Source organism: Myotis myotis, unplaced genomic scaffold (assembly GCF_014108235.1).
Source record: "Myotis myotis isolate mMyoMyo1 unplaced genomic scaffold, mMyoMyo1.p scaffold_m19_p_17, whole genome shotgun sequence".
Lineage (NCBI taxonomy): Eukaryota > Metazoa > Chordata > Mammalia > Chiroptera > Vespertilionidae > Myotis > Myotis myotis.
In genome coordinates, this window is record NW_023416321.1 from 43,853,251 (window position 1) to 43,881,222 (window position 27,972).

The 27,972-nt window shown below is 46.0% G+C and overlaps 1 protein-coding gene across 4 annotated transcripts; it reads right to left on the minus strand.

Annotated features, from left to right (window-relative positions):
- On the minus strand, window positions 1-26,334 carry ZNF18 (zinc finger protein 18). Of its 4 annotated transcripts, none has more exons than XM_036341647.1 (8): window positions 26,230-26,334; window positions 25,492-25,604; window positions 23,137-23,403; window positions 21,219-21,408; window positions 19,292-19,380; window positions 10,933-11,017; window positions 9,487-9,594; window positions 1-1,285 (listed from the first exon to the last, which is right to left on the minus strand). In XM_036341647.1, the coding sequence occupies exons 3-8, from the start codon at window positions 23,287-23,289 to the stop codon at window positions 501-503; spliced, it is 1,410 nt and encodes a 469-aa protein (XP_036197540.1). In that variant the 5' UTR covers window positions 23,290-23,403; window positions 25,492-25,604; window positions 26,230-26,334; the 3' UTR covers window positions 1-500. The 4 variants fall into 4 exon arrangements, with proteins under 4 accessions (XP_036197540.1, XP_036197537.1, XP_036197539.1 ...); XM_036341644.1 differs by having other exon boundaries at window positions 22,900-23,403; XM_036341646.1 differs by lacking the exon at window positions 26,230-26,334 and adding an exon at window positions 26,156-26,228 and having other exon boundaries at window positions 22,900-23,403.
- Between the last annotated feature and the right edge of the window lie 1,638 nt (window positions 26,335-27,972).

Consider the following 27,972-nt stretch of genomic DNA (forward strand, 5'->3'; position numbering starts at 1 on the left):
TAGGAGTGATTCTACTAAGTTTATTTTTAAAAGGTACAGGACATTAATTTTGCACCAATATGACAAAGAACACACTGAGCTCCTGGTCCTCTATGCCCCCCTTCTGTAACAGATGGCCTGCTCCAGGACCCAAGCTCTAAAGGGCCGATCCCAGGTGCTTCTCATGACAGCAACTGCAGCTAATCCAGTTAACCTCCTCCCAGGTAGCACTTCTAATATGGGACCTCCAAGCGATAGGTTGTTCCCATCTCTTCCCAAAAACAGATGCAGTAAAAGACAAAGACTATTCTGTCTCCTGACGCAGAAGCAAAAAATTAAACCAGCATGAGATCCAATCCACAGGCCGACACATTCTCCAAATCCAAACCCATGTGCAGACACTCTCTTCCCTCATCCAGGCATGAGAGAGAGCAGGGATATCCGCTTAGAGACCTAATTCCTCCTGGGGAGCTACGTGTTTCAAACGGGCCAGGACACAGAAATGGGCTAAGAGCGTGTGGCTACTGAAAGGGCTTCTTTCCTAAGTGGGTCCTTTGATGTTTATCAAGGCTGGAACTCCAACTGAAACTTTTCCCGCAGCAGGAACATTTGTAAGGTTTCTCTCCTGTGTGAACCCTCTGATGCCTATTAAAGTTTGATCTTTGAATAAAGCTCTTCTCGCAGATGGGACACTTGTAGGGTTTCTCTCCTGTGTGAATTTTCTCGTGGTGGCGCAATCTGGAGAAGTCACTGAAGCCTTTCCCACAGTAGTCACATTTACAGGGCTTCTCTCCCGTGTGAATTCGCTGATGTTTCATGAAGTCTGAACTCCGCCGGAAGGCTTTTCTGCAGGTGAGGCACTGGAAGTATTTCTCTCTGGTGTGAATTCTTTGGTGAAAAACAAGCTGAGAGTTCCTGTAGAAGGTTTTCCCGCACTCCCTGCAGGTGGGCAGTTTCTGGGCCATGGGGGCTCTCAGCTGCCCTTTAGGCGAGGCCTCTCTCTTCCCCTCAAGACACAGCACGGACAGTTCCCCTGGATGAGGATTAGGCACTTGACGGCCTCGCTGCCTCCCAGATTTCCTTTCTTGAGGAGAGAGCTGTTCCCCTACTCCCTCGCTTGGAAGGCTTTCCTGAGCCTCAGGGAGATTCTCTTCTCCAAAGCGACTCGGCTCCTCTTCAGTGAAGAGGCCACTCGGGGGAGCCTGAGCAGGCACCTCCTCTGAGGTGCGACAGGGGGCATCTGGAGGCTCCTGGTCCCTCTGATTTTCCAAATTTAGGTTCTCCTTGTCATTCTCCTGTCTATCTCCTGAAAGAAAAGATTTAAAATAGTTCAATGCATGGCATGCCCTACCTTCTGATCCATATTTCAAAGGTCATCAGTGAATACAGTTATTGCAATATTAATGACTATTCCCTAGCTGTACATTACATTCCCATGACATATCATCGCAAGTCTGTACTTCTTAATCTTCCTCTTTTCACCCATCCCCCCAAACCCTCTCTCCTCTGGCACCCATCAGTTTGTTATTTGTATCTAAGAGTTTCTGTTTCATTTTGTTTTTTAGATTCTGTATATAAGTGAAGTCATATGGTATTTGTCATTCTCTGACTTATTTCACTTGGCATAATACTCTCTAGGTCCATCCATGTTGTTGCAAATAGCAAGATTGCATTCTTTTTTATGGCTGGGTAATATTCCATATTGTGTATGTATGTGTGTGTGTGTGTGTGTGCACGCGCACACACACACATCACCTCTTCTTTATTCATCTGTCAATGGAAACCTAGGTTGCTTCCATATCTTGGCTATTGTAAACAATGCTGCAATGACCATGGGTGGGTGCATATATCTTTTCAAATTAGTGTTTTCATTTTCTGAAGATACTGGTAAATACCCAGAAATGGAATTGCTAGATCATATAATAGCTCTATTTTATTAAGAATCAGAAAAACAAGGGTATTATATGAGTGCAATTTTTAAAAATGACTGGTTATTACCCGATTACTAGAGGACCGATGCACAAAATTCTCGCAAGGGGCTCAGCCCTCGCAGCCCTGGCTGCCTCGGCCGGCCCTCACGGCCCCAGCCATCCCTCACAGCTCCTCATGGCCCCAGCCATCCCTCCCCGCCCTGGCTGGCCCTCACTGCCCAGGCTACCTCGGCCGGCCCTCACACCCCCAGCTGGCCCTCGCAGCCCCTCACAGCCCCGGCTTTGTCCGAAAGGTTGTCCAGAAGGATGTCCGGAAGGTCATTTGGCTGTTTGGTCTAATTAACGTATTAGCTCTTTATTATTAAGATATGAAAAGATAAATATGATCACTAAAAATAATTTGAAGAGAACAGTATACAGAAGATAACCAAATCAACCTCAATCACACAACCCAGAGGTAACAACTATGCGTATACATTTCCTTCCAGTCTTTATTTAACCAATACATATGTATATACTAGAGGCCCGGTACACAAAACTTTGTGCACTGGGCGGGGGGGGGGGGGGGGGAGGGTCCCTCAGCCTGGCCTGTGCCCTCTTGCAGTCTGGGACCCCTCGGGGGATGACCACCTGCTGGCTTAGGCCTGCTCCCTGGGGGATTGGGCCTAAGGTGTCAATAAGACATCCCTCTGTCAGTCCAGCAGCCCTCAGGGGATGTCCACTTGCCAGTGGGGAGCAGACCTAAGCTGCAGTCGGACATCCTTAGCGCTGCTGAGGAGGCAGGAGAGGCTCCCACCACCACCGCTGTACTGGCAGCCATCAGCCTGGCTTGTGGCTGAGCAGAGCTCCCCTATGTGGGAGCGCACTGACCACCAGAGGGCAGCTCCTGCATTGAGCATCTGCCCCCTGGTGGTCAGTGTGTATCATAGTGATCAGTCATTCCCAGTCTTTCTGCTGTTAGGGTCAGTTTGCATATTACCCTTTTACTATATAGGATAGAGGCCTGGTGCACGGGTGGGGGCCAGCTGGTTTGCCCTGAAGGGTGTCCCGGATCAGGGTAGGAGTCCCGCTGGGGTGCCTGGCCAGCCTGGATGAGGGGCTGATGGCTGTGTGCAGCTGGTCACACCCCCTTCAGGGTGGGGGTCCCCACTGGGGTGCCTGGCCAGCCTGGATGAGGGGCTGATGGCTGTTTTCAGGCTGGCCACACCCCCTTTAGGGTGGGGCCCCCACTGGGGTGCCTGGCCAGTCTGGGTGAGGGACTGAGGGCTGTTTTTAGGCTGGCCGGTGACTGAAGCTCCCAGCCTCTCCTTTTTTGCTTTTTATTCTGGAACTTATTTACCTTCTATAAGTGAAACTTTGTTGCCATCACTGGAGCTGAGAGCCGGGCTCCTGCTCGCTCCAGCTTTGTGGCCACGGCCTGCTGAAAGCAGGTATCTGGGGTTTGTTTAGCTTCTATAATTGAAACTTTATTGCTTTCGGAGCTCAGAGCCGGGCCGCGGCAGGCGGGGAACCTTGGCTTCCTCAATCACTGGAGCAAGCAAGACTCCTGCTCGCTTCAGCTGCGTGGCTGCCAGCCGCCATCTTGGTTGGGTTAATTTCCATATCTCACTGATTAGCCAATGGGAGGCGTAGCGAAGGTACGGTCAATTACCATGTTTGTCTATTATTAGATAGTATGTATGTGCTTTCACCTGACATAATTGATATGTTGTATATATAGTTCTATATCAGGCTTTGTAGCATTTAAATTGTAAATGGTGGTCTTTATCAATTTCACATGGATTCTCCCCTTCTCAAGGAACCCAGAAATTCATGAAATGCATCAATGTGTCATTTTACTATAGTTTTAACGTACAGTAAGGCTGTAGCATAAAAGTGAATCTTTGCTTCAATCCAGCATTCACTTGTGCTTCGTTAACTCATGTATATAACAGTTGAAATTTTATTTTTTCATCATAGCTTAGGTTTTTGGTCATTACAAGTTAATGGCGCATATAGTAAATATTTTATTTTGGTGATAAAATTTATTTTCAGCTTTTATAAATTACTTTATTCCCACAGATCTAATGAAGCTATGTCCCATTCTCTTTCCTATACTTGTCTTTCAGATTATCTGCTAGCGACCCAGGAATGTGAGAGAGAAGTAGACCTGAACTTGTTAATTCACAAAGCCTTACCACATATTCTTCTCATCTGGCAAAGGTACTTTCTCTCACCTTTAAAGAAACCTTTATAAGTATAATTTTAAAAGCTGAATAATGGTCCATCATGCAGATGGCATTATAAACACATGATAAACTTATATTTTATGTAAGAATTCTCCTACTATGGAAATCTGTTGTTTGTTTTGTTTTTACAAGTATAAATAATGCAGGGATAGCATTTTGATTCAGAAATTTTTACCCACATTTCTGACCAATACTTTAAAGGAGATTCCTTGATGTGGAATTACTATGTCAACAGACATAAATGTTGTCATTAAGGATCATGACACCTACTGACGAATTGATTTCCAGAACAACCATGCCACCCTCTGGTTTGAGAAACTGGGCAGAGTGAAGAACAGTGTTTAGTACCGATGTATTAAATATTTTTAAAATATCTTTCACAGTGAAATGATTTTTCACTGTTATAAGTTTTAATTTTTAAAAGATGAATTTTTTCACATTTATGAGCTATTTTTCATACTCCAAGACTGCTGTCCATTTTTATTGGGAAAATCATTTTTTTATCAACCTGCATTAACTATATACTAAGAATATTAATAATTTATCTGTCATGTTCATAAAAAATATTTTTCACCAATCTGATTACCTTAATTTTGCTTGGGGTTATTTTTATAGAAATTGTGGGGTTTTTTCTTTTTAAGTATACTGAAGTCTATTAATCTTTTCCTTAATGATTTTTTTCATTGCTTTAATACTTATAAAAACCTTCCCCATCCTGCCCTGGCCAGGTGGCTCAGTTGATTGAAGTGTCATCCCGTATACCAAAAGGTTGCAGTTAGGTTTCCACTCAGGACATATACCATGGGGTTCAATTCCTGGTCAGGGCGAGAGAGGCAACCAATAAATGTTTCTCCATATATATATGCCTTCCTTTCTAAAAATCAATAAAAACATATCCTCGGGTAAGGATTAAAAAAAAAAAGAAAAAAATCTTTCTCATCTAGACATGAGTCAAATTCATTCATTTTCTTCTTTATTATTTTCACATTGTGCCTTTTTCATCCATCCCTAACTTATTTTGGTATATGATATACTTCAAATTTAAACCAATACCTTTTGCCAAAGTTTTTTCCTGACATTGCTCACTGAAGAACAGTTTGTGCCATGGATTTGTGAGAATTTCATCATATGTGAGATTCTTATACAGACTACCTACTTTTCCTAAGATGCCTTTTCTGTTCCATTTGTCTGTGCATCTATTTTTACAACAGTATTCCATTATTTTAATGATTTTACCTATTTTAAGTGACAGACTCTTAATATTTACAGATCTAATATTGATGAAATACTCATCTTTCAAAACCTTTTACTGTTCTTACAGCGTTATTCCAGATAACTACTTAAGAATCATTTTTCCAAATCATTGTTTTTAATCCCTTGGGATTTTGATTAGCAGTATGTGTGTACAGCTTTGTGAGGCTTACCCCTTTGCTGGCCTGTTTTAACCAGGAGCTATTCTTCAATATGATCAAGTATATAGCATATACATGCCCTCCTGTGACATTTGCATTCAGTCCGACTTCAGATCTGGCAAACTGGCTAACTGTATCTTCTAGACTGAATAGACTGAACCAGTCCTTTTCCATCTTTCCATTGTTGCTTACACATGATCCGGGGTCTCGTCCCTGCACATAAGGACTCCTACATCAACTTTCCACAGGGTTCTTCTCCTCCATGTGTTCCCTCCCAGACTTGCTTGCACACTGCTGCTTCCTCAACCTCCCTTCCCACTTATCTCCCTCAAGGACCCACACTGGCATCAGTTTCCCTTATCAAGGCAGACTAGCTTTGTAGATTCTCTATAGTCTGGTTCAGGTAAGACGTAATGTGCCATGTCAGCAGATGGGATGAAGGGTGGAAAAAAATAAGTTGAGGTTATAGTGAGCTATATATCACAAATAAAATCCTACTGCAAGGGAGTGGAAAGGGAAATCTCTGTACCTTCCACTCAATTTTGCTGTGAACATAAAACTGCTCTAAAAAATAAAGTCAATTAAAACAGAATTCCTATTGCAACAACCTCTAAAGCAGTATTTTCAAACTTTTTTGTCTGCTACCCACAGTAAAAAAATGTTTATATCGAAAATACAGTATATGCACATATATTCGGAACAAAAATTTCCTGAAACACTACCTATCCTGACATCTACTATTTTGTCATTGCTTTCTGATATTTTCTATTTAATCTTATTTCATTTTTTTAATGATGGCTATAACCTATAAAATGATTTCACAATACACTAATTTGTCATGAAATGCAGTTTGAAAAGTACTGCTCCAAAGGAATCCTTTGAAATAGTATTATAATAAATATATTGCTTAAAATTAAAATTATATCCCCCTTTTAATGCTTGTTCTTTTTATGGTTTATCAGCAAAGAAAAACAATTAATTAAACCTCAACTGGAGATAAAGAATGATTTGTCATACAGGTCACATCCTTCACCCTTTCCTTCCACCAAGACTCTGGGATCTTTTGTATATGTAACAGGGTGTCTAGGGAGGTTTGACAGAAAGGTCTTACATAACCACAGTATTTTAGAAGAATGTAGAGAAGGGTAAAGGGGGATTGCTATTTTACATCAGAACAAGTTTGTATTTCTTCTTTGTGCTACTTAATGAAAGGTGCATTAAGATTAAGCTGGATAGAGCATTGGTCCACAGACTGAAAGGTCCCAGGTTCAATTCCAGTCAAAGGCATGTATCTCAGTTAAAGGCTCCATCCATGGCCCTAGATATTTCTCTCTCTCTGTCTCTCTCCCTCCCTTCCACTCTCTGAAAATTGATGGAAAAATATCTTCAGATGAGGATTACAAAAAATATTGCATTTATATTGTCTTTTATATTTACACTAGAGACCGTGCACTGGTGGGGTCCCTAAGCCTGGCCTGCACCCTCTCGCAATCCGGGACTCCTCAGGGGATGTCAGACTGCCAGTTTCGGCCTGATCCCTGCAGGCCAGGCTGAGGGACCCCACCAGTGCACAAATCCGTGCACTGGGCCTCTAGTATGCACATAAGATCTTTGGTTAATCTCTTCCCACCTTCTCCCCTCCCCACTTCTCTCTGAGATTCATCAGTCTGTTCCATGTTTCCATGCCTGTGTGTTGAGCGTCTGCCCCGATGGTCAGTGTGCATCATAGCTACCAGTCGAATGGTTGAACGGTTGAACAGTCAAACGGTCACTTAGGCTTTTATATATATACTAAGGGCCCAGTGCACGAAATTCGTGCACGGGGGGGGGGGTGTCCCTCAGCCCAACCTGCCCCTTCTCACATACTGGGAGCCCTCAGGGGATGTCCTAGTGATCGCTTAGGCCCACTCCCTGCTCCCCTTGGGGATAGGACCTAAGCCACAGTCTGGCCTCCCTTTGTGGGAGGTGACGGGGCTGATCAGGGGAAGGCACCAGCCCTATCACCCCGCTGCTGCAGCCACTGCGAGTCACCGAAGCCAGCAAGGTTTTGTCATCAACACGGACTCTAGTCCCTTCACCATGAAAAAATGACAACTTTCTTTAGGCATTTTCAAGATGTGTCTTTCATATAATCATTTATTTTATTATTATTTTTTTTTATCCTCACCTGAGGATATGTTTCCATTGATTTTTAGAGAATGTGGAAGAGAAAGGGAAAGACAGAGAAACATCAAAGTGAGAGGAACACTTTGGTTGCCTCCTGCATGAGCCCTGACCTGGGCCCCAGCCAGGGAGGAGCCTGCAACCTAGGTACATGCCCTTGGTCAGAATTGAACTCAGACCCCTGCCATCAGCAGGCCAAGGCATTATCCACTGAGTCAAACCGGCTAGGGCAGGATATGACATTTCTTAGCCATTCAGCAGCAGATCTCTGTTTTTTTCACCAGGAGTGTGGTGAAAAACCCTAGATCATCTTTTTGGATTCTTATTATCCAAGTTACTAAGAATATTACCAGTGGCATACAGGGAGCTTAACCAATGAATGGTCAGAAAAGGTGTTTCCTCTGTAGTTCACACCAATCGCCAGCTTGCCCCTCCCCCGCCCCCATGCCCCAGGCCTGACGCCTTTGCCAGAGCTGTCAGGCCTGGGCAGGGGACCCCCATCTGCCCCCGATCACCAGCTTCTGGGTGGCTTCTGGGGCTTCTGGGGCCAGCCTGCGGCCCAGGATGGCGGTTCACACTGGCGGCTGCACTGTCCCGCCCTGCCTGCAGTATGCAAATTAGCTGCCATCTTTGTTGGCAGTTAATTTGCATATCGCACTGATTAGCCAATGGGAGGTGTAGCGAAGGTACAATTACCATGTTTGTCTATTATTAGATAGGATAGATATGCAATTACCTTACTGGTACTCTATTTCTTCATGTGACTTGAGTTACTGTCTAGGGCAGGGGTGGGCAAACTTTTTGACTCGAGGGCCACAATGGGTTCTTAAACTGGACCGGAGGACCGGAACAAAAGCATGGATGGAGTGTTTGTGTGAACTAATATAAATTCAAAGTAAACATCATTACATAAAAGGGTACAGTCTTTTTTTTCAACAGTTTTATTCATTTCAAATGGGCCGGATCCGGCCCGCGGGCCGTAGTTTGCCCACGGCTGGTCTAGGGTCTATTCATTTCATCCTGAAGGACTCATTTCATATTTCTGGTAGGGCTGGTTTGCTAGTAATGAATGTCTCTCTCACTTAAAAAAAAAAAAATCTGGGATGCCATAATTTCTCCTTCATTTTTGAAAGGTAGTTTTGATGGATATAGTGTTCTTGGCTGATGGTCTTGTTCTTTCAGCATTTTTTTAAAAATATATTTTGCTGATTTTTTATAGAGAGAAAGGGAGAGGGATAGAGAGTTAGAAACATTGATGAGCCCTAACCGGTTTGGCTCAGTGGATAGAGCGGCGGCGGGCACATCCCCAGTAGGGAGTGTGCAGGGGGCAGCTGGTCGATGTTTCTCTCTCATTGATGTTTCTAACTCTCTATCCCTCTCCCTTCCTCTCTGTAAAAAATCAATAAAATGTATAAATAAATAAAAAAAGAAACAAGAGGAAGGATAATTATTGGCTATTTCACACACTTTTCTGTAGTAGAATTATACCTATATCTGTACTGGTCTCAGTCTGTACTAACCTTAACTCTCTCTGAGATAGCTGTCACAACAAATAAGACTGAAGGTGTACTCTTTCTTCCAAGATTAACTACGTGTGTCAACAGCCCCATAACCAGAGATTAAGAAGACCTGACCTCCGGATCCAAACCAGACTAACTAGATCATGGCCAGTCCAAACTAATGGAATAGAAACCCAAGTCCTAACATATCTCCACCACCTCCAATTTAATGACAGGAGACAAGAATGGCTCTAACCAATGAAAGATTACTCACCTCTGCAGGTGGGTCTTGGGATCTTCTCACTGACATGCAGGTGCAGTCCTGCCAGTTCTTCCCCACACTCTGTTGAATTAGTCAGGTCAGGCTTGGAATTGGAAATGCCTGTACAGAGAGAGATAACATGTGGGCCTTGATGAACTAGGACTGGGGACCTGCTGTTTCTCAAAGGAGTGTACTAGGTAAGAGAGGAAATAGGAAGGGTCTGAGACCACTTAAGGTAGCTCATCTTAGAAGTTTGTTTGGAGCTTCTAAGACACCAGTACTCACAAGATAGCCAGGATAAATGGTGAAGACCACAAGAAGAATCTGGGCAGGTAGAGTCAGACCACCTGATGACAAAGACCCCTCCAATAGACTGTGGTTAAGTATTAACGAGCATAGACTCAGAGCCAGCCCCAACTGAGCTCCTTCATAACTAAGCACCTACAAGCTACATAACAGTGAGCAAGTGACTTGATCTATCACTCACTTTTATCACCTTAAAAATGAGAGAACTAGCTGGTTTGGCTCAGTGGATAGAGTGTCTGCCCAGGGACTGAAGGGTCCTACGTTTGATTCCAGTCAAGGGCACGTACCTCAGTTGCAGGCTTGATCCTGGCCCTGGTCAGAGAGCACATGCTGAGGCAACCAATTGATGTGCCTCTCTCACATCGATGTTTCTCTCTCTGTGTCTCTCCCCTTCTCCCTTCCACTCTCTCTAAAATATCCTCAGGTGAGGATTAACAACAAAAAAATGAAAATATTGCCCTAGCTGGTTTGGCTCAGTGGATAGAGCGTTGGCCTACAGACTGAAGGGTCCCAGGTTCGATTCTAGTCAAGGGCACATGCCCGGGTTGCAGGCTTGATCCCCAGTAGGGGGCATGCAGGAGGCGGCCAATCAATGTTTCTCTCACGTCGTTGATGTTTCTATCTCTCTCCTCTCTTTCTCTTCCTCTCTGAAATTAATAAAAATATTTTTTAAAAAATGAGAATATCGCCCTAACCGGTTTGGCTCAGTGGATACATCGTCAGCCTGCAGACTCAAGGGTCCCAGGTTCGATTCCGGTCAAGGGCATGTACCTTGGTTCTGGGCACATCCCCAGTAGGAAGTGTGCAGGAGGCAGATGATCGATGTTTCTCTCTCATTGATGTTTCTAACTCTCTATCCCTCTCCCTTCCTCTGTAAAAAATCAATAAAATATATTTTTTTTAAAAAATGAGAATATCATCACCCATTTCAAGGCGTTACTATATGTTATGCAACCATGACAGTTCCTGATACACATTTAATACATTTAATACCAGGAAGTTGTTACTATAACTCTGCTATTTGCAGCTCACTCCAATTCCCAATGGTGTCACTGATAGTCTGCACCCAGAGAACCTCAAGGAGCTAAGAGTACACAGAAAATGCTTAACAGCCTTTCCATGTCCTTCCATCCGGCTAACCCATGCTCTCACCTCCTGAGACCATTTTCCCATAGGTCTCCAGCATGAGATCCCAGTATTGCTCCTTCTGAATGGAATCCAGGTGCTTCCAGTGCTCCTAGAAAAAACACAATGCTGTAAATTCACCGAACGTTTCTGGATGCTGCCTTCCCTGCCTATCGAGGCTCAGAAGCAAGCAATGTGTCTTAGGAGCCTGCCATCAGAAATCATAGGAGGTGGTTCAAGGAAAAAGGCCAAAGGAAAAACTACAGTCCCTTTATCAGTATTTTTTATCCTGGGTAGAAAACAGTTAGGCTTTAAGTTCTACATTATTTTCAAGTTGCTTGTATTCATGAGTAGAGAATAGAGAGAAAGCAAGGAGCCCTTTCTTTTTTTCTTTTTTTTAATAATCCTTTATTGTTGAAAGTATTACATATGTCCCCTTTCTTCCCCTTTTAACCTCCTCTAGCCTGCCCCCACCCCCCCATCCCAGGCCTGCAAGGAGCCCTTTATACACTGTCCTTTGCTTTAACTCTTCCACTGCCTACGTAGAGATCTTTGAACAGTAGGAGCCTGATTTTCCCAATATTTCATTAAAATCTGGAAATTCAAGAGGGAAAAGAGAAAAATTAAAAAGGTATTTGTTGGGAAAAGCAACTGTAAATCAGCAAAAATGTGGGAAGAAGCAACAATGAAATCAACTAAGCTGTACACCTCAGTGGGAAAGAGACTAGTGGATTCAGAGCAGAGGAAGATGCTGCAGCCACACACACCTGGGCCCTCTGACAGTTCTGCATTTAGGGTCTAACATCAAATCAGGTTTCCTTCCAGTGAGTGGGAACTTGATGAGTTGTCTAGAGCAAGGAGCCCTTCAATTACCCCTAAAACATGTCTTTCTTAGGCTATGGACCTAAAGACTCAAAACTGGGAATGCCATCTAAGTAGGATCTACTTTCATGAACTCAAATTTCAATCTCCCCTCCAAGAAAACAGATTGTATAGCAGAGTGATTTACAGCAATGTCTTTGGAGTCAAACATACTGGCTGGGTTTCAAGTCCCAGTTCTGCCACTTCCTAGCTGTGTGATCTTGAGCAAGTGACTTAACCTTTCTGGGCCTCAAGTCCTCACCTAATGATAGTACTGAACTCAAAAATTGTTGGGAGGCTTAACAGAAATAGTGCAAGTATCATCTGAGCACACTGTACTCTTCATTCCTAGAACTCACCAGTTTATTAGTTATGTATATGTACATTATGCATATGACAGAATACACAATCTTTTCTATACACACACATATATAAGTATTTAATCAATAATTGGCTCCACTAGCATATAGCACCGTGAGAAAAGGACTCTCCACTGTTCTCTTCCAGTCCCCAAGCCCCTGTCCAGGACAGAGTAGTCACTCAACACGTACAGTCTGGGTGAAATATACAGCTCTTAGCAAAAAGGTCCTCAGTAAATGATATCTATATTATTATTACTATCATATGCTATCTATGAGATACTCAATCTCCCAGACTAACACCAGGGTTTGTAGAGAGAATTAAGAGATTCTGTTCACTTTCAGGAACCCCAAAGTTGATAGCCATGGATTATTGTCATGAAAAGCCAGCTAGGCTATAGGGAGCAGAAAAGAAGAGAAGAATGAGAAGATGAAGTTGTCTTCCTATTACAAATAATATACATCAAAGTGAAGTGGAAATGGTTGAAAAGTAATGGAACACCAAAAATTCTTTTAACTAGCAGGTACTAAGGGGGGATGGGGAGGGAAGGAAAGAAAGGAGGGAAGGAGGGAGGGAGGAAGTTGACTTTTTTAGGGTGAAAAAAATGAAAAGGTAAAAAGTGACCTTAATATATTTAATTGTTAACTATAACCATATTTTTAATAACTGCTTTTTAAAGTTGAAATTGTTAGCAGCTTACTTTGTAAATCTTCTGTGAATGAAGCTACCTTAACAATGTCCTAAAAATAACCAACTTGAACAAACATTGCTGACTACAAGAGCTCTGAGTCTTCAGTGAGAACACAGACCCTTGCTCCCTTCCTCCTCCCTCCCTGTCTCCCCTTCCCTCTCTCTAAAAACAAAAAAATAAATCAATAAACATATCCTCGAATGAAGAATAAAAAAAAAAAGGAGGCAAGACACCAACTGCACTCCCTTCCTTTTTCTCATTTTTAAAAGAGGAAGAAAAATCTAAATTCCTATTCTGGAAGGGTGGGAGCAAAAGATTTGATGGAAAAATATGTCATTTTGTGTGGAAACAGCACCATCTGGTGAGTTAAGACATTACCACAACTGACTTGCATAAAGTTCTTTGTACTGTGTTCCTTTCCCAAAATTTGAAAACACAGGACTCTGAGTAAATGTATCCCCAAGTGCATGTGAGGTTCTAACTCAGTCACAGTTTCTAATACGAAGTACCATTGACTAGGGACACTAATTTGTTATTCTGGCATTATTCACTAAGTTCCTAATTGATGAAAGAGATTAGGAAACCTGATTATTTATATTTAAAAAACCCTTCACTGCCCAGCCTGCTTGGCTCAGTGGTTGAGCTTCAACTTATGAACCAGGAGCTCATGGTTCAATTCCCAGTGAGGGCACATGCCCAGGTTGCGGGCTCAGTCCGCAGTGAGGTGTGTACAGGAGGAAGCCAATTGGTGGCTCTCTCCCCTCATTGGTGCTTCTATTTCTCTCTCCCTCTCCTTTCCTCTCTGAAATCAATAAAAATATACTTAAAAATAAAAATAAAAGACCCCTTCACTTACAAAGGATTCCACTAAATATCAAGGTCCTTCTGATGCAAATAGTTGTTAGTTTGGGGGAGGGATATTAGGATTGGGTAGGGATAACTTATTTGTTTAGGTTAAGTGGTTGTTAATCAGTTATCTGCTACATATACGGAATTTAATACACACACACACACACACACACACAGGGTGCTGCTGATGAGGATTTTAAATCTTTTGATATTAAACTATCCAGAAAAGGTCATGGTTAATGTCATTATGTAGAGTTGATGCTTAATTCTACTAGTCAAAATGTGTTAATAAATTGTATATACTTTTCATAGGAATATACTGTACTTACTATAGAATCCTATCTAATAAAAGACAAACATGGTAATTAGCATACATCTGCTACCCTTCCCATTGGCTAATCAGGGCGCTATGCAAATTAACTGCCAGCCAAGATGGCGACCGGCAGCCAGGCAGCTTGAAACTAACATGAGGCTTGCTTGCTTCAGTGACGGAGGAAACCAACGTTCCCCGCCTGCCTTGCCGGCCTCTGAGCTTGCAGTTTGAAACATAGTTACAAATATAGAAACTAAACAAAACCCCAGAAACCTGCTTTCAGCGAGCCGGGATCTCAGAGCTAGAGTTGATACAGTGTTTCGATTATAGAACACAAACAAACCAGATACCTGCTTTCAGCAGCAGAGGCCTCAGAGCTGGAGTCAGAGCTAAAGCTGGCCCAGAATAAAAAAAAAGAAAAAAAGAAAAAAAGGAGCAGTTGGGAGCTTCAGTCACTCGCCAGCCTGAAAACAGCCCTCAGCCCCTCACCCAGACTGGCCAGGCACCCCAGTGGGGACCCCCACCCTGAAGGGTGTGTGACCAGCTGCAAACAGCCATCAGCCCCTCACCCAGGCTGGCCAGGCACCCCAGTGGGGACCCATACCCTGATCCAGGACACCCTTCAGGGCAAACCAGCTGGCCCTCACCCATGCACCAGGCCTCTATCCTATATAGTAAAAGGGTAATATGCCTCCCAGCACCGGGATCAGCGGAGCCACGAGGCCTCCTGGTACCGGGATCAGTGTGACAGGGGGCAGCGCCCAAACCCCCTGATCGCCCTGTGGCTCTGTGTGTGAGAGGGGGCGGGGCCACAACCTCCCTATCCACCCTGCTCTGTTCGTGACAGGGGAAGGCGCCCCAACCCCCTGATCAGCCCTGCTCTGTGCCTGATAGGGGGGAGCTCCCCAACCCCTTCATCGCCCTGCGGCTGTGTGTGACAGGGTGCGGCGCCCCAACCCCCCACGGGCCCTGCTCTGTGTGTGATGGGGTAGAGCCATAACCTCCCCATCGGCCCTGCCCTGAGTGTGACAGTGGCGGCGCCCCAACCCCCTGATCCACCCTGCTCTGTGCGTGACGGGGGGGAGCTCCCCAACCCCATGATGGGCCCTGCTCTGTGAATGACAGGGTACGGAGCCCCAACCCCCCTGATGGGCCCTGCTCTGTGCGTGACAGGGTGCAGCGCCCCAACCCCCTGATTGGCCCTGCTCTGTGCGTGAAGGGATGGCGCCGCAACCTCCCCATTGACCCTGCCTTGAGTGTTACGGGGGGCGGTGCCCCAACCCCCCAATCGGCCCTACCCTGAGCGTGACTGAGGGTGACATCGCAACCTCCAGATCCACCCTGCTCTGTGCATGACAGGGGGCAGCTCCCCAACTCCCCAATCGGCCCTGCTCTGAGTCCAACCAGGTGCTGCACCTAGGGATTGGGCCTGCCCTCTGCCACCCGGGAGCGGGCCTAAGCCAGCAGGTCGTTATCTCCCGAGGTGTCCCAGACTGCGAGAGGGCACAGGCCGAGCTGAGGGACTCCCCTCTCCCCCCGAGTGCACAAATTTTTGTGCACTGGGCCTCTAGTAAATAATAATCCTCCAAGTCTGCTTGAAATATCTGAAAGAATACCCTATTTTTTTTTTTTAACCCAGCATTCTCCTGCCTAAAAATTTGGTTTCTGGGTACCTTGAAAGCAAGAAGCCACCCCTGAGTAACTGAAAAGATATATCCCTTCCCTGCACCTTCCGCATGCCTTTCCCAGGATGAACTGCAAAGCTGACATCCATTTTCCACATCGTGGAGCCTGGCAAGTTGGAGCTCAGGCCCGATCTCCAGCCCCACATTAAGCATCACCTATTGGCTTCCCTACCTTCACCTGCACTCTGTATTACTTCACGAGGCAAATCTCAAGGGTTCCCCAAAGGTTTGAAACAATGAATGTTTTGATTAAGATGAATAGGTTCCTGGAAAACTTTATTTTAATGAAATGCAACTTTTCAGAATTTTTAACTACAATATCAAGATGAACCAGTCCCAGAGACTTCTGTTTACAGCCAAAATGAAGTAATAGGGACTGGATTTACTTTTGTGTCTGAAACAACTTAAAAAAGAGACAAACTATCTGATTAAAGAGTTTTTGGATAGTGCACGTTAGAGCAGAACAGAGGCCTCTGAAAGTGGGAAATGAATTAGTTGAGCCGCACAGTTGCCCACACTTATTGCCTATAGAACATCCAGAGCAGCAGAGAGGGGAACTGGGCAGAGCAGGTGGTTCCCTGAGCTGAGCAGGAGCTCAAAGGAGTATAGAGTCAGCACAGCAGAAGACCCGGATGGGGGAGCTGCACTAGGAGAGCCCCAGAGATCTGCTGAGAGACCCCTGAAGTACAGAAAAGAACCCCATAAAAGCAACAGAGGGAACAATCCTCAGAGCTTGAAGTGCTGGAAATGCCTCACATTTCCAGAACCGCAATGGGAAACCCTGTCCATCAAGGAGCTTCAGGTAGCGTTCTAGAAGAGTATTGCCTCAGTAGTGGGGAAAAATTAGCCCTACACTAAAAACTTCTCTGATGCCATCTAACAAACTGTGTCCAAATAACCTAACTGTATCCCAGAGCAGAGCTCAGAGACGGTTATAGGAATGCAAAAATATCCAGCCCCCAGCAAGGTCAAATTCACAACGATTGACATCCGATCAAAGATCACTGGGCATACAAAGAAGCAGGAAAACACCACTCATAATGAACAGACCCAGGTGAAAAATTAGCAGATAAGGACATTAATACAGATGTTATAACCATATGTTCATGTAGGTGGAGGAAAGATTGAACATTTTAAGTATATACATAGCATTTTAAGTATATACATAGAAGATACAATAAAGCCCCAATTCAAACTTCTAGAGATTAAAAATACATGAGATTAAAAATACAACAGATGGGGTTAACAGCAGATTAGACACCAAAAAAGAAAAGATTAATGAACTTGAAGACATTAAGATAGAAACTATCCAAAATAAAACACAGAAATTAGAAAAGAAAGAGCCACATGTATATAATTCTCAGAGGCCTCAAAGGAGAAAAAAAGGAAGACAGAGAAAAACAATTAAAGAAATAATGGCCATGGGGGGAAAAAAGAGGAACAAATGTAATAATCTGAACAATAAAGATTTAATTTAAAAAAAAAAAAAAAGAAGCAGCATCATTGACGGCCCCAGCTGATCTGGGTCAGTGGATAGAGCATCAGCCTGCAGACTGAAAGGTCCCAGGTTCAGTTCCAGTCAGGGGCACATGCCTGGGTTGTGGGCTCAATCCCCGGTGGGGTGTGTGCAGGAGACAGCCAATCAATGATTATCTCTCATCATTGATGTTTCTCTCTCTCTCTTTCCCCCTCTCCCTTCTCTGAAAATTAATAAAAATATATTTAAAAAAAGAAAGAGAAACATCAATGATCAGAGAGAATCATTGGTTGGCTGCCTCTTGCATGCCTCACACCGGGATCGGGCCCACAACCCGGGCAAGTGCCCTGACTGGCCCTGACAGGGAATTGAACCGTGACCTCCTGGTTCAGGTCGAGGCTCAACCACTGAGCAACACCAGCTGGGCTCAAAACTTATTTTACAAAGTTATTTTCAAGGGAGTAATCTACCTCCTGGATCCTGAGGCTGCTGAATCAAAAGTAAAGCAACAGTTTCAGAGACTTGGGAGTGTCCCATTTTAGAAAGTTAGTTTAGCAAGTAAAGAGCCATTTGTTTCCAGAGATCAACTTATATCCTGAGCCTGGAAAATAAGGGCTTCTATTGGGTTTACAATCTTCACATAACCATTTCCTCAATCATATGCTCACTTGATGAACTGACTCAGTCCACATAGAGAGACTCTATACCAGCATCCATTGGCTCCAGGAAATCTGTTAGTTAACTACTTTGGAAAAAGAGTGGAATGTTTTACCTAAACTCATTAATTCTGACGTGTTTTGGTGAAACCAAAACTAAAGTTTTGCACTATAATCAAATGGGGACATTTTATTTAGGTAAGAATGGGAAAATCAGACCTGTTGGTGAAATGAGTTAGGCAGTGAACTGAAACAGAATATAAGGTTATATGTTTTTTAGCTAACAGGAAATGAAAATATACTGTTTGTAACACCTCAGGAATTCGGATCCATGTATAATTACATTGCTTGCAACCCATCATCATACTATTTAATCCCAAGTAATCGCAAATAAAACATAAATTAAACGATGCCAAAAAAAAAAAAAAAAAAAAAGAAATAATGGCCAATGCCCTAGCTGGTTTGGTTCAGTAGCAGTAGATAGAGCATCAGCCTACAGACTGAAGGGTCCCAGGTTTCGGGCTTGATCCCCAGAAAGGGGCGTGCAGGAAGCAGCTAATCAATGATTCTCACTCATCATTGATGTTTCTATCTCTCTCTCCTTCTCCCTTTCTCTCTGAAATCCATAAAAATATATTTAAAATAAGAATGGCTAAAAATGTTCAAAATTTGATGAAAACTATAAACCCACAGACCCAAGTTTAATGAACTCAAGCACAAGAAACACAAAGAATATTATTCTAAGGCTTATCACAGTCAAATTGTTTAAAACCAGTGAGAAAATATTGAAAGAACCAACCATGAAAGATGCATTATATGCAGAAAAAAGATAAGAGTACATATGGCATGATTCTATTTTATACAAAATTCTAGAAAATACAAACTAATGTATGGTAACAGAAAACAGATCAGTAGTTGCCTCAGAACTGGGGGAATGTGGAGTGGTAGGAGGGAGGAAAAGGGAACCTCTGGTGGTGACAGATTTGCTTATTATCTTGTTTATGGTCATGGTTCCATTTTTGTGTGTGTATATGTATGTATGTACATCAAAAATCTTACCAAACTCTACACTTTAAACATGTGCAGTTCATTGTTTGGCAGTTACTCCTCCATAGAGTTGGGGAGGGGAGGTTAACCTGTCCCACGTTAGATATAACCATTCAAAATCTCAAACTGACTCTATGTGAGAGGGTTAAATAGGAAAGGAGATAGTATTTTCTCAGCATAACTCAAAGATAATAAAAAAGGAGAGACAAGATTGCCTCTTGAGAGCAACTGCTTCCAGATTCCATTGCTCAAGATGACAATGAGGAAACATTCCGTCTTAAGAAGAACTGGAACTCAGGTCTCATTCCACAGATATTATTCTTGTTATCCTTCCTAGGCCTTCCTTCTGCTCCACTTTTGAGACTCCTCCCCCTTTCACTCCTCCTCACTACTGACACACCCTCAAAGCCTGGTTTCCGGAGAGAGAGGCAGGGCCACCCAGCTCACCTGAGGTGCTGTGTGGAGAAGTGAGGTTCCGAAGTCCTGGTCTCCAATGAGCCTCTCCTCCGGCTGGGCAGGAAGCTGGGAAGCAGCCACTGCCGAAGTGAGAAACAGGATGTCTCAAGAATCCGATGTCCTCAATCAGTCCCCAGAGGGTACAGGTAAAAATCTCCACAAATTAGAACTAACACCTGTTTCACCATCTATGCCTTCAGGAACTGTACAGTGGAACCTCGGTTCTCAAACTTAATTTGTTCCAGAAGGCTGCTCAAGAAGCCATTTGTGCCCTGGCTGGTGTGGCTCAGTTGGTAGGGCATCATTCCATGCACCAAAGGGCTGCCAATTCAATTCCAGGTCAGGGCACATGCCCAAGTTGCAGTTTGATCCCTGCAGGGGGGGGGGGGGGGGGGGGGGCAGGGTAATGCAGGAGGCAGCCAATCCATGTTTCACGCTCACATTGGTGTTTCTCCTCCCTTCCTCTCTCTAAAAATCAATTAAAAATAAATAAAACTTAAAAAAAAAAAAAGCAATTAGAAAACTGAATCATTTTTCCCCATTAGAAATAATGTAAATTGGCCCAGCCAGCATGGCTCAGTGGTTGAGCATTGACCTATGAACCAGGAAGTCACGGTTCCATTCCCAGACAAGGCACATGCCCAGGTTGCGGTCTCAGTCCCATGTGGGGCCTGCAGGAGGCAGCCGATCAATGATTCTGTCATCATTGATGTTTCTATCTCTCTCTCTTCCTCTCCCTTCCTCTCTGAAATCAATAAAAAATATATACTAAAAAAAATAATGTAAAGTGAATTATTCTGTTCCAGACCCCCAAATGATTCCCTATTTTAACCACGCTGATTTGGATATTCGAAGCCTGTAATTAATTTAAACACTGTATGACTGGGCTAAACCTTTTGGGTTTTGGTTTTGAGGAAGGAGGTGGGAGAAAATATGGGTGAGCTTGTTTGGAAGGTTGGAGGTATATACAGTGAATGTCTAATGTACTGTTTAATCTATAAATACACACTTCTTAAATTTACCGAACCACAGCCTATAGCCTTAAACAAAGAATTTTTCATATATAACAGTCTCAAAAATGCTATCACCAGCTACATGCTTTTGTTTAGCCCATCAAAAGCAGTTTTCCTGCCTATTCGTTTACCTGTGATTGTTGTTTTGTGAGCACTTTCACACACTTTGCAACATTAGCACTCTTGGTGGCCTCTTTATATTTTAAAATTGTGCTAATCCTCGATTTCTGCGGCAACAAAAGCATTACTCCTTTGTTTATTGCCTGAGACGCTTTTTGTCATGCTGAGGTACCGCATGAAAGGGTTGTCAGATCAACAACTGAAGTTTTTGTTCACAGCCAAGACATTTTTTCGGTGGAGAACCAAATAGTATGAGATGGGAGGGACCTCCCTAACAAACTGCAACTCCCTCCAACCTTCCAAACAAGCTCACCCATATTTTCTCCCACCTCCTTCCTCAAAACCAAAACCCAAAAGGTCTAGCCCAGTCATACAGTGTTTAAATTAATTACAGGCTTCGAATATCCAAATCAGCATGGTTGAAGCACGACTACCCTGTTTTTGAACTTTTTAGAGATAACCCCATCTGGGCAGCATTATTACAGTGGGGCCTTGACTTACAAGTGTCCCGACTAACGAGTTTTTCGAGATACGAGCCGTCTCTCGGCCAATTTTTTGCTTTGAGTTGCGAGCTAAAATTCGGGTTACGAGCCAGCTTCAGATACCCCACTGCTAGTTGGCACAGCGAACGTCAGTGATTTGACATACGAGTAATTTGAGTTACGAGCTCCGTCACGGAACGAATTAAACTCATAAGTCAAGGCCCCACTGTATTTTCAACCCGCCCACTCGTAGGCCACCAGTTTCTCCAAGAGTGCACACACACCACCTGAGTAACTGCCCACCTAGCTCTTGTTCCGCTTCAGACTCCTCCTTCACCATGTGGCTCAGTGGCTCCCCGGGCCCGGAGGGTGAATTCCCAAGTCCCAGCTCCTGAGGTGTCACTTCAAGAAGAGACTCCACTTCCCCCACTTGGCAGCCTGCAGACTCCTCCTTCTCGGGTAAGATGTCCTGTCCTAGAACCTGGATGCTGATCTGGAGACCACACAGGACTAATTACTGAAAGATGCAGAGGAGAGTTTCTGAAAGCCTCTATAACAGACCATGACAGCCTTTAGGGACATGGAGAGAGGCGAGAGAAAGACTGCTTTTCTTTCTAGTGCAGCAGGAACCAGTGAGGGAGACATCCTGAGAGGCCAAAGCTGAGGTCTGACCCAGGCTGGAGACTTCCGAGACGTACCACTAATATTGCATCTCTACTAGGTAGTCTCCACCACTTAAAACTCAGGCGGCTTTTGAACAACTTCCCAAATGTTCTAGTCTAAAGATGGAATGGGCCCTAGCCGGTGTGGCTCGTTGGATAGAGCGTCAGCCTGCAGACCAAAGGGTCCTGGGTTCGATTCCCGTCAAGGGAACGTACCTCGGTAGCAGGCTCCTCCTGGGTCCTAGCCCAGGTCAAGGCACGTGCAGGAGGCAACCAATTGATGTGTTTCTCTCACAGCGATATTTCTCTCTGTCTTTCCCTCTCTCTTCCACTCTCTCAAATTCAGTGGAAAAATATTCTTGGGTGAGGATTAAAGAAAAAGAAACAAAAGATGGAATGGGATGGGAGGCTTTATCTTCAATCTCTAATGGCTAAAAAGTGTTGAGAGTCACAGGGAATCTTAAGAATTAGGTGCAGTACGGGGACACACTGATGTGGCATAGTAAGCAATACATATTTGTTCTTTGTCCCTGGTTCCTGGCACAGAGCTCCTAAAACCCTTGGAATTACCTGAAGGACGGGGGTGACAGGAGCAGCTTTTGTTATTGCTAATGAGCCCCTTTCACCCACACCAGAGTTTCTGCTAATGAGGGGATTCTTGGTGGGCCCTGAGATAGCTTCAGGATGGAGGCTGGTCACCAGAGGAAGCAGCCAGGTGATTAGACGGTTAGAACTTTCAGCCCCACCCCCCAACCTCTGGGGAAGGGGAGAGGGGCTGGAAATTTTCAATCACCAGTGGCCATCGATAAATCAATCACGCCTAAGTAATGAAACCTCCATAAAAACACCTAAACTGTGGGGTTCAGGGTGCTTCTGAGTCGGTGGACACACAGAAGCTGGTGGCCTGGAGAGGGCATGGGAGCTCTGGGTGACCCCATCTCCTCCAACTGCCTGTTCCTGCATCATATCCTTCATAATAAACTGGTCAATATAAGTAACGTGTTTTCCTGAGTTCTATGATTCGTTCTAGCAAATTATATGAGGACAGTGTTTGGGGAACCTCCAAATTTTAGCCAGTTGGTTCTAAGTATGGGTGGCCCTTGAGACCTGTAACTGGTGTCTGAAATGGGCACAGTCTTAGAGACTGGCCCTTATCCTGTGGGATCTGAGTAACCCCGATATTCAGTGTCAGAACTGGATTGAATTGGAGAATTGGTTGTTAGTGTAGAAAATTCCACATATTTGGTATCAGAAAAGACAGCACACCTGCTAAGCCCCCAGAGGAGCCGTGCTTCACTAACAGATCAGTGTCCTCTGCTTACCCACTGCCACAGCCTCTGGGGGTCGCCCTTCAAGCTTTCCACCAGGGTCACTGCCTCCTCCCCGCTGCCGGGACACTGTTTCCGCACCCACATCTGAATCTCCCCAGGCAGAATGGTCAGGAACTGCTCCAACATGAGGAGCTCCAGGATCTGCTCCTTGGTGTGAACCTCTGGCTGCAGCCACTGGAAACAGAGCTTCCGAAGTTGTCTCAGGGTTTCCTGGGGCCCAGACATCACCTGGTAACGAAACTGCCTGAAAAGCTGGCGTGCAGCCTCAGGGCTGGAGGGCTCCCCTCGAGGGGCAGCATCTGGTCCAGAGACCAGGGAGTCCTCTGCCTTTGCCAGCGGTGGCAGCAGGACGAGGGCCTGCCCCAGCTCCACAGGCATCATCTGGCCTGCCACGTCCTTCTAGGTGAAGTTCTTCTGGGATGAAGTTGTCTCAGGGAGAACCAGGTCTTCACAGAGCCTCGCACAGGAACACAAGAGGGAGTGAGACCCAGTGCTCTAGAGAAGAAGAGGGTGACGTTTTCAGAAAGAACAAATTCACATGCTCTACCTGACAAGCCAAGGAGTCTACCACGGATCTTTTCAAATCGATGGATAAGCTACTTTATTTTGCAAGATTGTAAACGTGAAGCCACAAAATAAACCACTAATACTTATCTAAACTGTCACTATCACCCTGACCATTTTATAAGATTCCCTCTCGGTCTTCAAATGTCCAACCCAAGTAGAAAAATGAAGTGCACCACATGAAGCATCTTCACTACGTGTTTCCAGGTAAACAGCTCTTCTGCAAAACACTTCTCTATCTGCACCCACATGTCAGCAGGCGGAAAAATGAAGCTGAACAAAGACATCAATGCCCTAGAAATAAAGGCTAATGCTGAGATGATCAGATGCTTCCACAATAAATATGAGGTTGAACAGAGCAAACTCACTCTTCCCCAAAAGGTGCAATGAAATTTCTAAGTGACCTCTCTTGAGTGCCATAGGAATTTATATAAAAAAACAAAACAAAAAACAAACAAAAAAAAAACTGTCACACCTGAAATTTTCAACCTTGGGCTTTAAAAAATTTTAGAATAAATGCCAACTACCTCAAAAGCATTCCTACAGACTTGAACCTAGTAATATTATGGTGAATGGTATCAAAATTTAGAAGATGGTAAAAGGAGAAATATTAAATGGCAAAGTAAATGCTATAGCTAGTTAACTTTTTTTTTTTTAAATATATTTTATTGATTTTTTACAGAGAGGAAGGGAGAGAGTTAGAAACATCGATGAGAGAGAAACATCGATCAGCCGCCTCCTGCACATCTTCTACTGGGGATGTGCCCCCAACCCAGGTACATGCCCTTGACCGGAATCGAACCCAGGACCCTTCAGTCCGCAGGCCAACGCTCTATCCACTGAGCCAAACCGGTTTCGGCTACAGCTAGTTAACTTTCTTGCATGTAATCCTGATACTGGATTGATTACTCAGTCAATCCTTAAACGTTACGAAGGACCTAAAGGTCATCATTCTCCCTAACACTAACCACAACAACCAACAGACACCCAGTCACTGGGGTATCTGGCTTAATCAGAGATCAGTACAACACTCTAGCTTTTGGAGGCAGCTTTTTCCTTGACCTATAAAAACCTATGTCCTCATCCCTACCACTTCACCCAAACAAGTCATTCCCTATCACCAAATCATCCTTAAAAAATCTTCTCAGGAGAACGAAAAAGAGCAAAGTAAATAGTTCACTCATATAGTCATGCAGTAACCAGTATAGTACAGTGACATGTAGAATGTACTCAATGAACACGTGGATGGAGCCTGCAACCAAGGTACCTGCCCTTAACGGGAATCGAACCAAGGACCCTACAGTCCACAAGCCGGTGCTCTACCCACTGCGCCAAATCGGCTAGCGCCTGAGTCCTCTAGGCCGGGCCCTTGGGCTCTGTCCTTGGACATTCTGGTCCAGTTTTATCAAGAGTCTTGCTGGGTCCAGTTTAGGGAAAATCGTCCAGCTCTGGTATCCCATCCAAGTCTACATTCCCCACCCCTGGTAGCTGACCACTCTTGGTAAATGATTCACCCCAGTCCGCCTTCCACAGAACTCCTGTCCAGTGGGCTCAGTGAGAAGCCCCCCTGGAGCCAGATGTTTCCTCTATAGCAATGGTTCTCAACCTTCCTAATGCCGCGACCCTTTAATACAGTTCCTCATGTGGTGACCCCCAACCATAAAATTATTTTCGTTGCTACTTCATAACTGTAATTTTGCTACTGTTATGAATCGTCATGTAAATATCTGATATGCAGGATATATTTTCATTGTTACAGATTGAACATAATTAACGCATAGTGGTTAATCACAAAAACAATATGTAATTATATGTGTTTTCCGATGGTCTTAGGCGACCCCTGTGAAAGGGTCCTTAGACCTCCAAAGGGGTCGCGACCCACAGGTTGAGAACCGCTGCAAGCTTCCATCCACTGACCCCCACCTACTCCTTGACTATAAACCTCCACTTGGCCCTGCTGTAGTCGTCTGTTCCCGCAGAGCCCACCTTCGCAGGCCCCCGGAATAAAGTCGGCCTTACCGTCTCCGACAAGGCCCTTGAGTAGCGTTTTCTTTCTTTTAACCGGTGACTTGAGGAATGTGCCAGCTCCGCATTAGGCCCTGCTCATGTCATTTCTAAGCCTCACGATTGCCCTGCAAGGTAAGTGTAAAGCTTATAGGTTAGGACGCTCTGAGGCGCCCAGGGGCAGCCGAATGTCAACCCAGGAAGCCCTGATGCCTGTGCTTGGGGAGGAGAGCCGCCGCCGCTTGGAAACCTGTGGGGGCGGGTTTGGGGTTGTCCAAAACGGTGTTTAGCGGCCTGGAGGCCGGGGCTGCTCCCGCCCTAAGAGGCGGTGGGCAGTGCAACCGAGTGTTCTCCACCCCCCGCCCCCACGCCGACAGCACCGAGGGGAGACTCGGCATCAGCCCGTCTGGGCTCCCTCGGCCCGACGTTCACGCCCAGCCTTTGGGGGAAGACAGGAGGCCGGGGCCCGTCTTCGGTCCCAGTCCAGACACGTGGCTGGAGAGTCCAGAGGGGCCCACAGGCTCCAGGACGAGAGCCGGGCCGGGGTACCGGCGTCACACCGCCCCGAGTGCACGCACAGGCCCGCCGCCCCACCCCCGCGTTCGCCGCGTCCCCGCGCGCACTGCCGACGCACGGCGCGCGCCCGCCAACCCCGCCGCCCTCTCGGGGACCGGCCGACCCAGGGCGGACGCGGGCAGCTCCAGGCCCGACCCCAGGAGATCGCGGCCGGGCCCGCCCAGCCTGCGCGCTCACCTCCGCCTGCGGCGCCCACTCTGGGCGCATTTCCGGGAGACCCGCAGCTGCGCGCGCCTGCGGGGGCGTGGCGGGGCGAGCGAGGGGCGGAGCTAGGCGGGGGCGGTGCGGGGCCTGGTGAGGGGCGGAGCGAGCGAGGGGCGGAGCTAGGCGGCCGCGGGGCGGGGCGGGGCGAGCGAGGGGCGGAGCTAGGCGGCCGCGGGGCGGGGCGGGGCGAGCGAGGAGCGGAGCTAGGCGGCCGCGGGGCGGGGCGGGGCGGGGCCGGGTGAGGGGTGGGGCGGTGTGAGGGGCGGAGCCGAAGCTGAGGGGCGGGTTCCGATTGGCCGCCCGCGCTGTCCAGCCTCGCCCGTGGCTCCGCGGCGCCCAGGCGGCCCTCGGTCCTGCGCTGTGGACACTTCGGTTACCCTTTCCAGCTCCGTGCGTTCGATGCTTCTCAGCAAACACACCTGTTGCGGCTGCAGTGCGTTCCAGGCACTGGGCTGCACCGCGAGGGCGGCGAAGAGAATCCTTTTGTCGATCCCGGGCGTCTGCGCCAGCCCTACACCCAGAGCTGAAAGGCTCTGCCTTTATCCTCGGTTCCTTCCCCGGGTCGCGACTTGTTGCTATTCTTCCCTCACTGGGTCTTCCTGGGGCGTGGGATTTGCCCCTACCCGCTGTCTCTCCAACTCTCACCAACTCTGCATTTCCACTTCTCCGCTTTCAGTATTGGAGTTCAGTGGGGAAAGATTTATAGTTTGCATTAAATTCACAAGGGGATCTGTGACCCTGTTAAAGCTTTCCAATTGCTGTTATCTTTCTTGCTAGGTAATCAGCTAAAAGCTAGCAGGCTGAAGAAATGTCGGACTCACACAGGCAGGAGCAGTTTTCCTGGCTCACCACCGCAGGAAAACCAGTCCTCCCACAACAGACACCCCAATCCCAACCCAAATTCACAATTCCCTCCACTAGGTTATAGGCCCCTCCTTAAATTCCTTCAACCCCTAATCATTTGTCACCAGGTGGCCACATACCTCAAGAACATAACCCATGTTCTACTTGCTCTCAGGCCTCTCCCCAGGGGGCCCTCAGAACACCCCCATGGTTTCCCACTCACCAGGCCAGAGGACAGACTCCCAGGCAAGACTGGCAGGTCAATGTCACACACACAGGCCCCTGTAAGGCATTTCAAATATCTACTAACCTTTGTAGACACTTTCTCTGGGTGGGAAGAGGCCTTTCTCGCCACCTCAGAAAAGGCTACGGAGGTAATTACGGGCCTGGCCGAACATCTCATCCGCAGCTCTGGCCTTCCCACCTCCCTGCAGTTGGATATTGGTCCAGCCTACATCTCTAAAGTCACCCAGGGGTTGCCATCGCCCTGCAGATCTGCTGGAGCCTGCCTATCCCTTGTCATCCTCAATCCTGAAACAACACCTCACTAGATCAGTCTGGAGTTCTGAGAAACCTGGATCACCCCACTTCCCTTAGCCCTCTTTTGCATTCCATCAACCCCTCAGGCCCCCACATCCTCAGCCCCTTGGAGCTTATGTGGGGCAGACCCTTCCTACTCGGAAACATCCCAAATGCCTCTAGCCCTTTGGGAGATTATGTCCCCACCCTCAAGCTCACTGGCAACCCCCTTTGGCTGCATGCCGACCAGTTCTCCCCAGGCCTACCGCCAAGTCTCCCCTTGATCCTCCACTAGACCCGGGAGACTGGGTATTCCTCCAGGCATCCTGCAGCACAGGAAATTTGAAGCCGAAG